General features: G+C 38.3%; 1 protein-coding gene across 2 annotated transcripts in view; it reads right to left on the reverse strand.

The window, feature by feature from the left end:
• The window catches only part of LOC124612656 (metallophosphoesterase domain-containing protein 1), an 81703-nt gene that overhangs the window by 13027 nt on the left and 51970 nt on the right, over nucleotides 1-16706 (reverse strand). For both annotated transcript variants that reach the window (XM_047140973.1, XM_047140975.1), the window contains exon 4: nucleotides 4250-4476. In XM_047140973.1, the coding sequence (XP_046996929.1) occupies nucleotides 4250-4476 (227 nt within the window). The remainder of the gene's footprint in view (nucleotides 1-4249; nucleotides 4477-16706) is intronic.

Here is a 16706-nt window from a genome sequence, read left to right on the forward strand (position 1 = left end):
AGGGAATCTCAACTATGGATGGTACTTCACTCGATTAAAATTCATAACAGTGAGTACTGACGAAATATATGCAAGAATTTGATGGGCAATAGAGGAGCCAGGAGGATTAAATAAAAAAAGTGAAGTAATGCGGGAGATCCTGGAAAATACAGAAGATTTTGTCACCCTTGCCTTAAGATCAATGGAAGAAAAAAAAGTTCAAAGTTAGCAACATGTCAAATTTCGTGAAAAGTATAACGGACCCATTATGGATTACGGGTGAGAAAAGCTGTCTCATAAACACTTCTCTAGTGGCAGTTGCGAACATTATAAAACTCTCATAACAATGTTGCAAATGATCACCTAAGGGATCTTCGTAAAATCTCACTGAAAGTCTTAATTCAACTGTGGGACCATGGAACAAAAATGTTGTGCATGTGCTACTACGCTTTCAAAACTGGAGTATTAGAAACTATTTTCTAATTATGGAATATCAAAAGCTGATGTTCTGAAGAGATTAGGAATCAATTCAAATTGCAAATGAGAGACATACGCATGAAATACTGATTTTCAAAATATCTGTAAGAGAGACACATGCAGCCATTAATCAGATGATAAATATGGAGCAACAAAATATCAGCTGTAAAAATTGCTGGATAGAATTAAACACAAATTGTATTTTCTTACAATAACTTTTTTTTTATATACCACCATTTCTGGAAATATGCATGAGCAGTAGTTCATACATGTTACAGTTGTTTCCAAATAGTTTTCTCCTTGGAAATTAGCACTGCCAACATAGAACTGCCCTGTATGTGTTCTCCTCTTAAATGGATAAATTTAAAAGTAGTCATCAGGTAATAGATATGAAGGAATATTCTTCAAATTTTTCCTTTTCCCATGAATAGCACAGGTTATGGTGCAATTTACAGTCAATTAAGTGAAAAAGGAAATATTTGAATGCAAACATTTTAGCTGGTTTATTTGTGGATGACTCTTCTTTAACAACACACCTGCTCCCAGTACTGCTGATCTTGATTAGGGAACCTGTAACTTGCTTGCCTTCTCCTTGCCTGCATCACCACTTGTTTGTACTCTGTCCAACTCCAAAATAAAACCTGAAAATTATCTTCTAAAACCTGTCATTTTCAGTTTTAACACCAATATACCCCAAATTGCTGTGGGAAGCAACTACTATAACAAACCAAATTTTGATAAGTGGCTTGCACACACAGTTTTATATAGAGTGTACCTAAGGCAAGAATTGCCATACAGCATAACAACATTTATCTCATCTGTGTCCAGTTTGTTTCTAGAACAAAGTCTGGCTTCGCTTAGAAAGAGGCTAAAGGGATGTAATTACTTATAATGCTACTTCTATGCTTAGACTTCACAGCTCACTTTTCCTTATCTGCCTGTTACCCCTCCCTATTCCTGACAACAAGGTCATTGTAACAAGACTGAATACTGTAACATCCAGTTCCACAAAAAATAAACATAAAATATGGTGCCTTATTTAAAAATGCAGACAGAAATTTGCTTACCACCTTCCTGATAGTCTCCACTTCTCCCAAACTTGACTACTTAAGCAAAGACCAGATGTGGTTTAAATTCATAGAAATAGTATTAACAGCAATTGAGAGTTTCATATACAGCAAATAAACAAGAGACGGAACAGATCCTCCTTGGTACACAAGACAGGGTAGGACACTGCTGCAGAAGCAACAAAATAAGATGCCAGATTTAAAAGATCACAAAATCTCCAAGTTTGGCTAAGTTTTACAGCAGCTCGAGATTAAACACAGAATTCAATGTGAAACGTCTTCAGTTGTTTCCTTAATGAAACATTGTCTCAAAATCTGGCAGAAAATAAGAGATTCGCATCATATGTAAAGTATACAAGCACAAAGACACAATACCTTCACTGCACGATAGCAATGGTAATGTTATCCATGACAGTGCCACTAAAGCGGAGTTACTAAACGGTTTTCTGAAATTCCTTCACCAAAGAAGATGCAGAAAATGTTACAGAATTTCAATCCAGGACAGCTACCCCGATATGAGTAATTTACTAGTAGACCCCCTCAGTATAGTGAAACAACTTATGTCAATCAATAAAGGCAAGTCTTCTGGTCTTTGTAAATTAGGTGGTTTCCTTTCAGAGTATGCTGATGAAATAGCTCCATTTTTAGCAATCATATACGACCACTCACATGACAAAAGTTTTGTATCTAAAGACTGGAAAGTTGCACAGGTAACACCAATACACAAAAAAGCGAAACAGAAGAAATCCATTTAATTCTAGACTCATGTCACTGACACTGATTTGCAGTCGGGTTTTGGAACATATACTGTGTTCAAACACTATGAAATGCCTTCACGAAAACATTCTACTGACAACGCCAGTATGGATTCAGAAAATCGTTCCCATGAAACACAAATGGCTCTATATTCACAAGAAGTAATGAGCTCTGTCCACAGGGGATCTCCAATTTATTCCAGATTTCCAGAAGGCTTCTGACACAGTTCCTCACAAGCATATTCTGATCAAATTGGATGTTGTGTGGTGGCATTCATGATTTTTGATAGAACGGTCACATTTCATACTAACTGCTGTGAAGTCATCAATTGAAACATAAGTGATATTAACAAATGATTTACACAATCCACATTCCTTAAAAAAAATTCTGTTAAATTTCAGTTACACAATAAGCCATACAAATTAAAATGTTGTATTGATTCAACTATATACTGATTCAACTATATACCTAGTGACTACAACCATGAACAACTGAAATTGGTACTTCGCAGAGAAAACATTATTGAGAAGTTGAAGCAAAGACTGTATTTTATTGACAGAACCCTTAGATGATGCAACAAATCTACTGAATAGACTACTTGCACTATGATACACTACACTAGTCCATCCTCTTATGGAGTATTGTTGTGCAGTATGGGCTCTTTACCATATAGATTTGATGGAGGACATGGTAAAAGCTCAATCTTCATTATCACAAAATAGGGGAGAGAATGTAACAGATATGATAAGCAAGTTGGGGTGGCAATCATTAAAAGAAATGTGTTTCTCAGTGTGGCAAGATTTTTACAAAAAATTTCAATCGCCAACTCTCTTCCCTGAATGTGAGGATATTTTGTTGATTCCCACCCATGTAAGAAGAAACCACAATTGTGAGAAAACAAGAAAAATCAGAGCTCGCATGGAACAGTCAAGAAAAAATCAAAGTGGTACTGTGAACTCTCTGCCAAGCACTTAAGTGTGAATTGTTGGATTGTTTCGGGGAGAAGACCAGACAGCGAGGTCATCAGTCTCATCGGATTAGGGAAGGACGGGGAAGGAAGTCGGCCGTGCCCTTTCAAAGGAACCATCCCGGCATTTGAATAGAGCAATTTAGAGAAATCACGGAAAACCTAAATCAGGATGGCCGGAAGTGGGATTGAACCATCGTCCTCCCGAATGCGAGTACAGTGTGCTAGCCACTGCACCACCTCACTCTGTTTAAGTGTGAATTGCAGAGTAGTCATGTACATGTGGATATCTTTACCATGTTCCATTTTTTTACTTCACAGACCTGTAGATTCTCATGCCCCTAACTGTTTCTTTCTTTAGCATTTTGCAAGCAACATTTTTTGATTCAAGCATGGGCACACAAGTACAGACAAGGGTATACTCCTCATCTTCTTTGCCTCTCCAACCCTTCTTCACATTTTGTCCTTATTTTTTCTTTTAGCTTTGAACCTTACTGTACTTCGCTCAGATTCTTTTATATTGCTGTTGTGTAATGATGACATTTCTGTCTTAATAGTTGATTGTATACTAATTTTCAAGTGCTGCACTGAAGGTGGACATAGCTGACACAAGAAGTATGACTGTTGTAAAAATTAATAAAGAAAAAGTTCACTTTAATTTGTCATTCACAGAACATGACAAATACTGTTTCAAATTGTGGAAATTCATCTCAATTTAGCAGAAAGTGTGTGTGTGTGTGTGTGTGTGTGTTTTATTTTTTTTCTCCTATCCTTGCATGAAACTGCTTTGCATTTTCTCCTATCCTTGCATGAAACTGCTTTGCATGACATCATTAGCAACTTACTAGACATATTTAACACTGACAATTATTAGAAGGCATTTTCTGTTTAATAATATATGCTTACAAATTGAAATGAATGTGTTCATAAAAGCTGTTTCAAGAGGGCAATGATTTTGGAATTCAGGTTAAAATGTTTGTAATTATATACTTAATAATTTTACCTTCATGGATGTGTCCAAAAACATGGTATTTTGGCTTCACTCTCTGCTGAACAGTTGTTAGCAGTTCCACACAGCCAGCACGCACACCTGAGCAGCATAGATCACCATGACCAATTGGTGGTGTGTGTGTAACAAGAATGTCTGTGTCATCAGGTATTTTATTCCACTTCTCCAAACATGGCGCTCCTCGTGGGACATTGAAGGCCCACTTGCAAAATTCAGGCTGCCTGCGAAGAATTCAAATTCGCTTAGTTTCATTTTAAGAATAAGGAAGAAGTGAATGGAGATGGAATGTTGTTACATCATTTTCAAAGATCCTGATATTTTTTTGAGCGATAAATAAAAATTTAAATTTCATTGGGTATTTGAACTTCAGTACTCTTCAGTTTTTGAATAAAGTACTGTTACATAGCAGTAACATGTTATAGAAAATGTAAAAAAATGTTTTCAAAGTCCTCTCCAGCCAACTCCTCATGTCAAAATCAAACAGGCACAAAGCAAACATTGTGGAACTTGGAACAAGTTCCGAAGAGATTGCCTCACCCAGAGCGAGCAAGAAGCTTTAAGTGTAAACTCGGCAGATTTGTTACCTACGTGAGAAGAAGCCATCATGTCATTATAGCAGCTAAGATTGATTTAGTATGGGAGAGTAGAAGTTTGACAAGAACACCTATCAGCTTGCTGATACAGTAAGCTGAAGCCCTGAAGCCATTTTTGCGAAATAGTGTGTGGTGAAGAGCACTGATGAGTCCAGAACACATTCGCTTGTCACTGACCAGACATTATGTCACTGCCTCAAACCAGTAGTAATAAATATTCAGACTTCTGGGCTTTTGTGTTCATTGTTTATGCTGCATCAAACCAACTAAGAAGCCAAGCCTGCAATGCGCACAGACGATTTCCACCTCCGAGACTGCCATTATCTGGTCTACTAGACTGATGCTGTGAGCTGCCGGCCTTGCAACCACTGATGAGAAGGCTTGGAGACTTCTACCTGCAGCTTGCTGAGTTGAATTGATAGTGCTTAACGCGTTATAGACATGTCCCAATATTCAGGATGCATGCTAACCGCTGCTGTCACCAAATGATATTTGTATGCAGTCATCGACATCCCCAACCTTCCTTGCTGCATGGGTTATGCTGTGGACAATCTCCACACCAGGCAAAGCTGCTGAGAGATCACCTAATCACAACCTCTTTGACGTCAACAAGGGTGTTCTGGTAATTTGCAGTTTCCATCCGAGTCTGCCTTGCCTGTCAAATGGACTACACCATTTGCCCATGATGCCTACCACCCCAATACCACTGTGATTATGTAAGTTGCAAATTGAGGATGATGCCCGTTGCAGTTCACTGAGACAGCATCAGCAACTTCTGAAGTTGTGACACAGCACCACCGGCAGTCTGGGTGCCGACACAGAAGAGAATATGTGACTGTAAATTTTAATGAATGAATTCTTGTTCCGCTAATGTTGTGTCATTAGCATCCAACGCACCAACTGTCCTGCTCCACCGCACTGCACACACTGTCATCCTGACAACACCAGAGATCTCAGCTGGGCCAACACAGTACTCATTGCGCTTACAAGAATTTCCTTTATTTAGCAGTTTAATGTTTAACAGCTCATAACAGCAGTTACATAGCCCCATTTCAAATGCTGTCAGCAGGTGGGGCTATCATGATCTAACTGATCCTCTGGCTTATTAATTATGTTTTTACAATACAGCGCCACTAAGCAACAACATAATAAAATGGAATGTTTTTTGTGTAGCTCTAATCCTAAGGCTGTAGACATTTCTGAACAGTTTTTCTCTACTAAGCAAATACAGGCGTTTGAAAATGTCATCCTTTCAGCTAGAATGGCATATAAGAAAACAAGCCTGCCTTTGGGCATATTTTGTTAAGTATATGAATCTCTAATGATTAGTATGGTCTTCATTTCACTGAATTCCTGTGTATCCAGTTATCCAGCAGCAGAGCGTCTATTTCTTCTGCCTCCATATCATTTAGACCTCTTTCTCTGCTCAATACATTTATTGAGCTGCTTACTAGTGCTACAGTAGTCATATAACATGAATATACCTCTCTATTATAAGCTGTATACTCTTTTTGTGAGCAAAAGTTAAAAATATTTGAGACGCTACCTGCTTAGGAGCATCCCTGAGGTGTATCTGAATTTATTTTCTACCACAATAAATATAAAATAAATTTGGTGGTCTTTAATGCCAAATGTTCTGCTCCTTTTGGAATGAACAGTAACATGACCTATACAACTGCAAAAGTGTCTTGCTTAGAGCAAACCCTATTTGCCTCTGTTCCTTGCAAACACATTTTAGTCTGTGAGTGTGCTGTGATTTTAACTTCTTAACATAAAACTATACTCTAATGTAAATAAATGTCAATAAATATTAAATGAATTTTAAGCATCCAACACTGAGTTCAAACTCCATCCTCAAGCATTAAATTGTAAGTTTATTTTCTTGAATTTCTACAGTTATTCAAAAAAGGCTATCATTATTTTTACTATGATGGAATGCCAAATGGAACTGCTAAATGAGTGTGAAATTACTTAATCCAATATTTATTTTTCTTGGGCTGATCCAAGCATTGTCATCACATCCCAGTTACCGGTACCCTAAAGAATTTCTTTAATGATATCATTAGGATCTCATTAATTCTGTCCATAGTGTAAAGAATGTAAGACAGGTACCCTGTAGCAATTTGTTTAATGTCAACTTGGGTCTCTCATAAGTTTTTCCAGTGGTATCATTGTTCTGACTAGTGATTACACAATCAAGATATTTCTTTGCTTATTTTGTATATTTTGAGTTTATCGTGTTCCAATGGAGGCTTGTGCACCACCTGGTAACCATTTACCAAGCTATGGTATAATAAATCTAAAACATCAAGCTGACATCACTTCCTTTTTCCCCCTTCAGATATATTAAACTGACCAAATTCATTCTTGACTGATTTCACCTATTCCTTATCTCTCCAGTCTTTGTGATACTGACAAGGTGCCTCTCATATGTAACATTCCATTACCTCAGAGCACTAACAATTAGCCTAAACTGCAGTTCCACCCTGTTAATTTTGATCTGTTAGTATTTTGCCTCAATGTAGGACATATTTCCATTATCTGCTGTACAATGCAGCACACTTTCAGCTGCACTAAAATTCACAATCGTATCCATGTCTTCTTCTTCTTCTTCTTCTTTTTACATCCGAATATTTTAAACTGATTAATAAAAATCTCAGCCCTCCCCTTTCTCCCCTTGACAGACTGACAAATCATATCAGTTTCTCCTTTTTTCATCCCTTGCGTCCAATGTTCTCCATGTATCTATAAGTGACCCCATCAGTACTGTTCTTGTCTCCACAACACAGGTGTTATTCAGACAGTAATACACATACAGTGTTTCAGTCTACAAGCTTTAGGTTGGTTTGATGCAGTTCTCTATTCCTGTCACTTGAAAGCTATCCTCTTTGTTCCACCACAACAGCAACACTCCACATCATCTATGATGTGCCTTGTTGAGGTTTACTTGTATCTAGACCAGCCCTTATGATTTTTTCCTTCCACCACTCTTTCAATAACGGTATTCAGCAAAGAATCACATTGTAATGTGTGGCCAATAACTTTACCCCTTCAATTCATTGTTCTTTATTAGGCAGTTTTTCTTGTTAACTCAGGTCACGATGTCTTCACTCCTTACTTGATCAATCAATCTGACCCCCAACAGCCTCCTGTAATACCAAATTTCATTTCAAAGGTTTCTAATACTTCCCTTTTGTCTTCCCCGCTGTACATGTTTCCCACACATACACAACAGTGCTCCTAATATAATGAAGCTTTACTATGCACTAATTCATTCTAGCCAAGTCCCTTCACATTGTATCAACATGAAATGCTGACTTTGCTGGTTCATACATATAGGACACACTGAGAGACTTAAATATCTTGATATTTGTGAAACTTCGATGTAATTATTTACCTACAACATTAAAACAGTTGCAGAAGAAAGGAAATGAGTCTCTCACTTCCACATTTTGTGTAGGTGTTAGCATTAGATATTGCCCCTGCACAAAAATCTGATGCAATAGTTCAGGCTCTACTCGTAGCCATTCTCAATAACATTTTCAGTTAGTAACTGATCTGCTAATTCTCCACAGAAGTTCTCATGCACATGTTTTAGCAGTAGAAACGGTTAACACTGTCAAAAGTGTGTGTGCAGAATTCTGTTCATATTCATCCACATCAAAATGCAAGGAATGCTTTGACACAGAGTGTTTTTACTAATGTACACATTTCAATCCATCTATTTTTTACCAGTTCTAACTGAACAGTGGTAAACCCAAGTGCTGTGCACTATAAACACAGTATTTCCACATTTTGGTAATTATTCTGCAATCTTCCCAGCTACATGGGATAAACAAATGAGATCTGGATGTTTCTAAACTTGAAAGTAAAAACAGCTTTTCGAAAACATATCAGACATAAAGCTTTCCTCATGCAGTTCTTTGTGCACTCATCCACTATTGCACTAACAATATCCTTCAGTACTTCAGCACAAACTTGAGAATGTGGTGCACACACTAAAAATTCTACACTTAACAGCAGAGACATTCATCTTCAGCAAGTTTCAGCACTGGGTGTAACTTCAATGTTATGAAAGAAAGAAAACATTTCCATTAAAATCTGTCAATTCCCCACACAAGAAATGTTCCCAAAATATGGGACTTGCCGTGTTCGGATGGTACACACAAAATTCTAAAAATCTTCAACACACACAAATATACTGACAATTTCAAACCTGCTAAGCCTACATTATTACTGATATCTCTCTATTACTATATCTGTCACAATAATTGTTTTTAATTTTGAATCCACAAAGAGACCTGCTTCATAATGTAGCTACACTATCTGATCAAAAGTACCAGACACCTATTAGTAGATATTAACATGGGGTAGGTCCACCCTTCATATTTATGGTGGTTTGAAATTTGCTGGCAACTTCTTCAATAAGGTGTCTGTGGAGGAATGGCAGCTCATTCTTCCTCAAGAGGTGAAACCGTAGAAGGTAGTGATGTTGAATGCTGGGGTCTGCAGTGAAGTCAATGTTCTAACTCAAAGGTGTTCCATTGGGTTCTGGTTGAGACTCTGGGCAGGCCACTCTATTTCAGCAATATTACTGGCAACAAATCATTGCCTCAGAGATGCTGCTTTCTCTGACAAGGTGCAATGTCATGCTTATACAATCAATCATTATCTCCAAACTATTCCAATATTGCACACACAGTACACAATGCTGTAAAATGTGTTCATATCCTTCCACGTTTGACGTTTTGTTAACACTTTGGAGACCTGCCACTTAGAAGAATATCGGGCCTACGAAACTAGTCATTTACAAAATTATTTAAATTGTTACTGGCACATATGTAATTGGTGTATATTCAAGGGTAATACATACTAAAAAAAGGCCCAAGCTTCAAGATTTATTTTTCATATTTACTTTAGTTCTTTGATAGATTACAAATTTTAAAATGATGATGACAAAGTATAATTATCCTTCCAAGAAAAAAGTGTGAGGTGAGTTACTGAACGATATCTTCCTCTTGAGTTTCCAAAATTTCTTGCTCACCCAACAAATGTGACACATTTGTACCACAATTACAGTAAACTGTGAAAGCTAATGAGTACATGCACGAAATTACGTGAATGCAATCATACTGGCTCAGCCACTCGTGACAACAGCTGTTACATTTGCTAATGTTTCTTTCTAAATAATTCTAGAAATTGACAACAGAAGGCAGCACCAGTCAAGAGACAGGTAGTGAGACGTCCGTACATTGTTCTCAAATGACCAAGTCTAGTTTTCAAGCAATAAGTGATTCATGCATTGAGAAAATTGCAGCCCAAACTGTATTCAGGTGTGGTCTTCTAAACACAAAGTTGTAGCCCAAGCTAAGCTTGGACTTGGTCTCCAAAGTATTAAGTGCGATAAGGGGACCACAACCTAACCAAGAAAAACACACCCAAACCACAACACAACCTCCTCTGTACTTCACTGCTCCTCCATACTTCACTGTTGGCGCAATAAATGATGTCAAGTAACATTCTCCAGGCATAAACCAAATACAAACCTTTACATGAGATAGCCACAGCTCGATTCATTACTCTAAATTACTTGTTTTCAGTCACCTATCCAGTGACCGTGCTCGTTCCACCTCCTCAAGCACTGTTTAGCAGTGACTACAGAAATGTGTGACTTGTGAGGAGCTGCTCAACCATCATACCTCATTTGTTTTTGAACTCCCTGTGCACAGTCATTATGCTAGCTGGACTGCTAGTAACACTTTGAAACTCACAAACGATTCCTTCCATTGATTCCATCCAATGAATAGTCCACATGAGCTCTGCTGACAGCCCATTCGACTGTTACTGCTTCTCTACGAACAACACAATACTCCCAGAATCCTTTTATTCCGGCGGTCCACCTCTCATGACATTTAGTGATCGACTCTTCATTACACAGCGTTCTCCCGATATTTTTGATCAGATAGTGTATGTGTACAGTGATGTTCACTACCCATAAACCATCGTATGGCAAAACAGAGTTTAATTGAATATCGGCTTAAATAAGTTGTACAGATAGGTTACCAAGCTGGTGGAGAAGTAGTCTTGTGACGTATAAGCATTCTTCCTTTTTTATTTTTACAACTTTTTCACTCTTAAAAGTAAAAGCTCATCTGCCTCAGTAACTCACCTGTAAGCTGGAGTTGATTCTTCAGAAATCTTTATCCTCTGTTGGAGTTTTATGACTCTTAAAGCAGCTACACAGTCTGTAATGCAAAGTAAACAAAACTGAGGCACTGTTCTATGAACTCACCTCTCCTTACTCTCTAGCAAATTGTAGTTTCATTCTCTGGCCACAGTCTTCCACAATGCTCCCCCCTTTTCAAGCATCTCACCTAAAGCTCCTATTCTTTTTTGAATAGTTTATAATGCATCTGACAATCCAAAGGCATTCTACCCTCAGGAAAAACTGGTCTGCTCTTTTTATTCACCTGTTTCAAAAATTGTTCAGGGACGGACTTTCATCTACTTAGCAATGTAAAGAGTATTGGGAAAGTTTTACAGTATAATACACAGATTCCTCCCCTCACCCCCAAGCCGACTTTTGTCAAGTGAAGATCAGAGCTGCAAGAGATCTAGAAAAACATAAAAGCCTACTACAGTTACACAGTCAGAATAAATTTTGACTGGTGTGCTAGAATGCTATCATGATTCAAGAGCTAACTGAACAGTAACAAATTATGGCTTGACAAAACTGAGATTTGCAGTAGGTGCTCTTTCATGTTCCACTTGCCTGAAACTTCTTTTAGACTCTAGCAACACACAAATCTCAAAAAATAATCTTCAGGAAAAGAAACCACCATCCATAAATTGGCAGAGGTTGCAATAGGTATAGGGTTCATGTTCATATATTCACCTCCTGTTTTGATACTTGGTTTGAACATGTCATTGTTACTGTGACATAACTATCTGTTTATTAGTTCCCATGATGCAGCAACATTCTCATACACGACAAAGGAAGAAGGCAGGCAAGAAAGGAAAGTGCTCGAGTCATTTCACTGACAATTCCTCCTCCAGTTCTAGCAAATAGATAAGGGTACCACAAAACTGCTCATATCTTTTTTTTCCATTCATCACGGTGCTATCTGATGAACAGTTGTGCCAAAACTGACAAGAGGAGCAGGAGCTTTTTACCTGTATGAGTAGGCTTAGTCATGAGCAGAAGAAATCTGTTGCAGCTTTTCCACATGTAGCCTTTTACAGAACTTTCCCAGTATCCTTCCCAAAGCTGTGAAAGCTCCTAGAGCTCAGTAATCTTAGTATAACTATTAATTCAAGAGTTTCCTCCAGCTTGGGTCCACAGCTATAATAATGTTATTGGAGGTGGTCATTTTTATGTATCTACATCTACATAGACACTCTGCAAGCCACTGTATGGTGCATAGAGGAATTTAACCTGTTGGTTGTTAGGAATAAAATGCTTTATCCTATTTCACTTCCACATTCATGTGCACTTGGAAATGTACGGCAGTCTCATCCCCTGAACACAGTTTAGAATATTTTTATATGCTTTTATAGCAGTGTAAAATTGTAACTGGTATGCTTTTAGGCACACTTGATGGTTACCAACAGGTAGAAATTGGCTGACAGTGGAACTGAAATGGAATAAAGCATTTTGTTTCTATTGGCCTTTAAAATAAACCTCACTTCTTTCAATGAAACTGCAGCTGGTTTTTTCTAAGCAGAAACATGGATATAATGCTCCCTCTTACAATGTGAGTGAACCTGATCATAAACTGACTACCTGCCCTCTTTAACATTGCAGGTGCACAGCAACTCAGACACAACACAATATGCCAGAACCTGCAACATTTTTCTCCCGTAAAATGTAATGCACTCCTCTCTCTCAAAATGTATTTCCAAACAACAAAATTTTTGATATACACATTTGTACTGGAGGTTGTGCATCCTTTCTTCCTTGAACACCACAGCAAAGTCTCTCAGCCAGATGAGGATTTAATTTCAAACATGGTGTTGCTTGGTTCATTCCACTCTTTGCAAGAGATGAAGATCATATTAGTTGCTGGAGACAGTTCCATAATACTTGCAACAGAACAACTTCTCCAGCTGACTGTTGGATCTCATCATCCCTTGAAGATGTGCACTTTTACCTTCTTGTAGAGCCTCAGCAGTCAACAGACACTGTCTGAAAGACTTTTAAAAATTTATTTACAATTGCAGACTTACAATAGATTTGTGTGTGTGTGTGCGCCATACTTCCAAATATCTACAGCCAGTTTTATATTTGCAATTACAGACATGCTGTATGAGCCATCTGAAAAACAACATACATAATACGCCAACTGAAAGTACTACCTTCAGTTTGGCAACACAGTATAATAACATATTCAAGTTACTTGGGAAAATACTAAATGTGTACTCTAAAAAAAGCTCTCAGAGATGTGATTAACGGTAGTTGCATAACTGAAAGAAGTTCAATTATTGGTACTGACCACTTTCTTCTCATTGCCAACTTAATTAGGAGTGCATCTACAGGGAGTGGCAATTGGGGAGGGGCAGGGGGGGGGGTAGAGACAGGTGCATTTCAGAGCCTATAAGTGGACATTTTTAGTAGCCATGGAGCAGTGGTCAGTTTAGCATCACGTGTTTGTTGTCGAGGTGTTTTTTAAAAGTGGCAATTCCTGTGTTGCTGTGCAGCGGCAATCCCATAGGCATTTTAATTTAGATTGATGAGGAAAAGTTCCAACATGCAACACAATTATGCTGTTGGTGAGTAACTTCAGAGCTACCAGTTCAGCATTGAAATGGAAGCTAACAGGCTGTCCAAGGTCAGCCTGGATGCCAGAGAATATCGATAGAGTAAGAGAAGCTGTGGAAGCCAGTCCTCAGTGGCCAACCCGTAAACAAGCTGCTGCTTTGCATATGTCTGACTGCTTGGTAAGGCAAGTTTTGTGGTTCGATCTGCATTTCTATCCATACAAAATGGCTATTGTTCAGCAGTTAAAGCCCAATGACTATGCAAAGTGAAAAGCATTTTCTGACCAAATGATTGATTTGATGACAAATGAAAAAATTTTCATGATGCGTGATGAGGCGCATTTTCATATGGACAATTATGTAAACAAACATAACTTTTGTTATTGGTCTGCCACAAGTCCTGAAGAACTGCATGAGCACCCTCTGCATAGTCCTAAGGTCACTGTGTGGTGTGGTGTAGCAAAAACTTGTATCACTGGACCATACTTCTTTGAAGAGGTTGGTCAAACTGTTACGGTCAATTTGCGACATTATCTGCTGATGTTACAAAACTTCCTGATCCCCGAACTTCGGACAAAACACTTAGTGCATAGTAGAATGTGGTTCCAGCAGGATGGGGCAACTGCCCATACAGCCAATGAGGTGATGGACTTTTTGAAAAGTAAGTTTCGTGGCAGAGTAATCTCGCATTTTGGGGATATTGCATGGCCAGCACACTCCCCTGATTTAAGCGTTTGTGATTTTTTTCTTGTGGGGTTTCTTGAAATCCAGAGTTTACACAAACAAGCCCGGCACATTGGGCGAACTTAAGGTGGTCATAACTCATGAAATCACCAACCTGTCTCCAGCGATGTTAGGGAAGGTGTTTGACAGTTTTGGTGCGAGACTGAAAGAGTGCTTCATCACAGAAGGGCACCATTTGAAGGACGTCATCTTCAAATCTTAAACTGATGAAATCGGTTGTTCCAATGTTATTTTTTTAAATTTCCATAAACACTGTTCTGTAATAACCAGTACAACATTTTTTATCACTCTTAACATTTGTGTTATTTGTACTTCAAACTCATCAGATCTTTTTGCCGCTCCCTGTACATCCATGAAATCACAATAAAATGGAACTAAAACAGCCACTGAAATGTTAAGGGTGACTGAGTTTGAAATAGTGTCATTTATGGACATGTTTGAAGCATTAAATAGAGAGAGTTATCTGGTATCTAGTGTTAGTAGTCAGAGAAGTCTGTGATAAGCAGTCCATGGTCACCTGTGGCTTGTTACGGAGCAATAACATTATTAAAATTTGTTTGTTTGGTTTCTTTTTTGTAACCCCAGTTACATTGTTTCTGTGAAAATACCCTGACAATGATGAAAAATCCTGTAAAACACAATCACAGACATATATTCTATAACACACACAGTAATGTAAGAACTTCCAGATAAATACAAAATTTCTGTGACATAGCTGCCATCTTTGCAGAATCAATTCAGCATAGTGATATGCCACTCTTCTATTTCATTCAGTGAACCCATATACAATGTGCACAATGATGAAGTCATCATCAGTAAACCATACTGTTTTTGTCACTGTTAACATACAAGTAACTCTGTGAGAAATACAAACCTGAGACAGAACAGAACATCACTGACTGCAAGCTTGAGGGTGAACAGGAAATGGACATTATTGTTGTCAACTGTAAATACTATTAATGAACAGGACAAATTTCTTTCCAAATAAGGTACATGGGGCATACTGCTGGAATACCTTCTGCGTTATATGGTTGTGGTCCATGAAACCTTTTCATTCCTAACATTTCATCCAAAGCAACATTGACATCCTCAGAAGTGTTCAAGTTCCACGGACCGTCATCATATAACCCAGAAGATATACTGGCAGCTGTGACATCCAGTCATGAACGCCTTCACGTACAATAGTGCATACTGTCGACATACGTGCTGTTATGTAGATAAAAGATAAATGGGGGTAAGAAATCAAATGAAATGCAATTACTCTGCAATCAGCCACTCTTTTTACCTTCCCCCATTTCTTCAAATTGCTGTGTTACGTAATTTTTTTTTATCAAAAGTTGCAAAACAAAGTGCTTGTTCTTGTATCCACGGTGTATATGACCAGGAACAATTGGGATATCCGGGAGAAACCCGGGAATTTTTTCATCCGGGAGAAAACTGGAGAAAATCCAGGAATTTTTTAGAACTCCAGGAATTTTTCATTGTTTTAGCTTTAGGTTAAATTTTTGTAATTTTGACTGGTAAGAACCGATACTCTAACAAAGGACATTACTGTATCCCACTACTGCAGAATAATACTGCAGCAATAAAAGATGAAAAAGAGAAAGAAAACTAAAATGAAACTTAGGTTGCAAAGGAAATGTGCAATATACAAAAACAAAACACAGCGCTCATATAAGCATCTGTCAAGAGCTAAATGTGTCAAAGTCTTTAGGAAGACTATGCAATGCTTCATAACAACTAAATGTCTCTGATGACCGTGACGTCACAACTGTTTACATTCATTTGAGCAGTTGCGAGCAGGCTCTTGCGCATGCGCAGTTGAGTCGCATATGAGTAGTACCTTATTCTGCTTCTGACTACAGAAGTGTGTCTGCTAGCTGTATAAGCAAGCAGCCAGATGCAATCCAGAAAAAATTTACTGACGCGCTCAAGCTGCCCAATTCACACATGCACAACTGGCCTGGATCTAGGGGGCCGGGGAGGGGGGGGAAGGTGGGGGGCAACTGGGATATTTGCCCAGGCGGCAATTTCAGGGGTTTTTGAACATTTTTGAACACATTCTAAGTTGATTTCTGAATGGATTATAAGTTGATTTTTGAATGCGTGCATACTGTACATGAGGTCTCTGCCAGGCGAACCCTCGTCGCATCTAGAAATAAACTTTCAGGCTGTAAAAGGTGACGGGACTGAGCGGAAGAAAACTGAACGGGTGAATGCCAATCGCTGTTTGTTTACGTGGTTCAATGGTTTTGGTGAATGATCAGCATTGTTATAATTACCAGCAAAATCCATAGGTTGAGGCTACCAGAATGGAAATAAACAACTAACAGGAATAACAGGCATGAAAGAAAATA

Source organism: Schistocerca americana, chromosome 4 (assembly GCF_021461395.2).
Source record: "Schistocerca americana isolate TAMUIC-IGC-003095 chromosome 4, iqSchAmer2.1, whole genome shotgun sequence".
Taxonomy (NCBI): domain Eukaryota; kingdom Metazoa; phylum Arthropoda; class Insecta; order Orthoptera; family Acrididae; genus Schistocerca; species Schistocerca americana.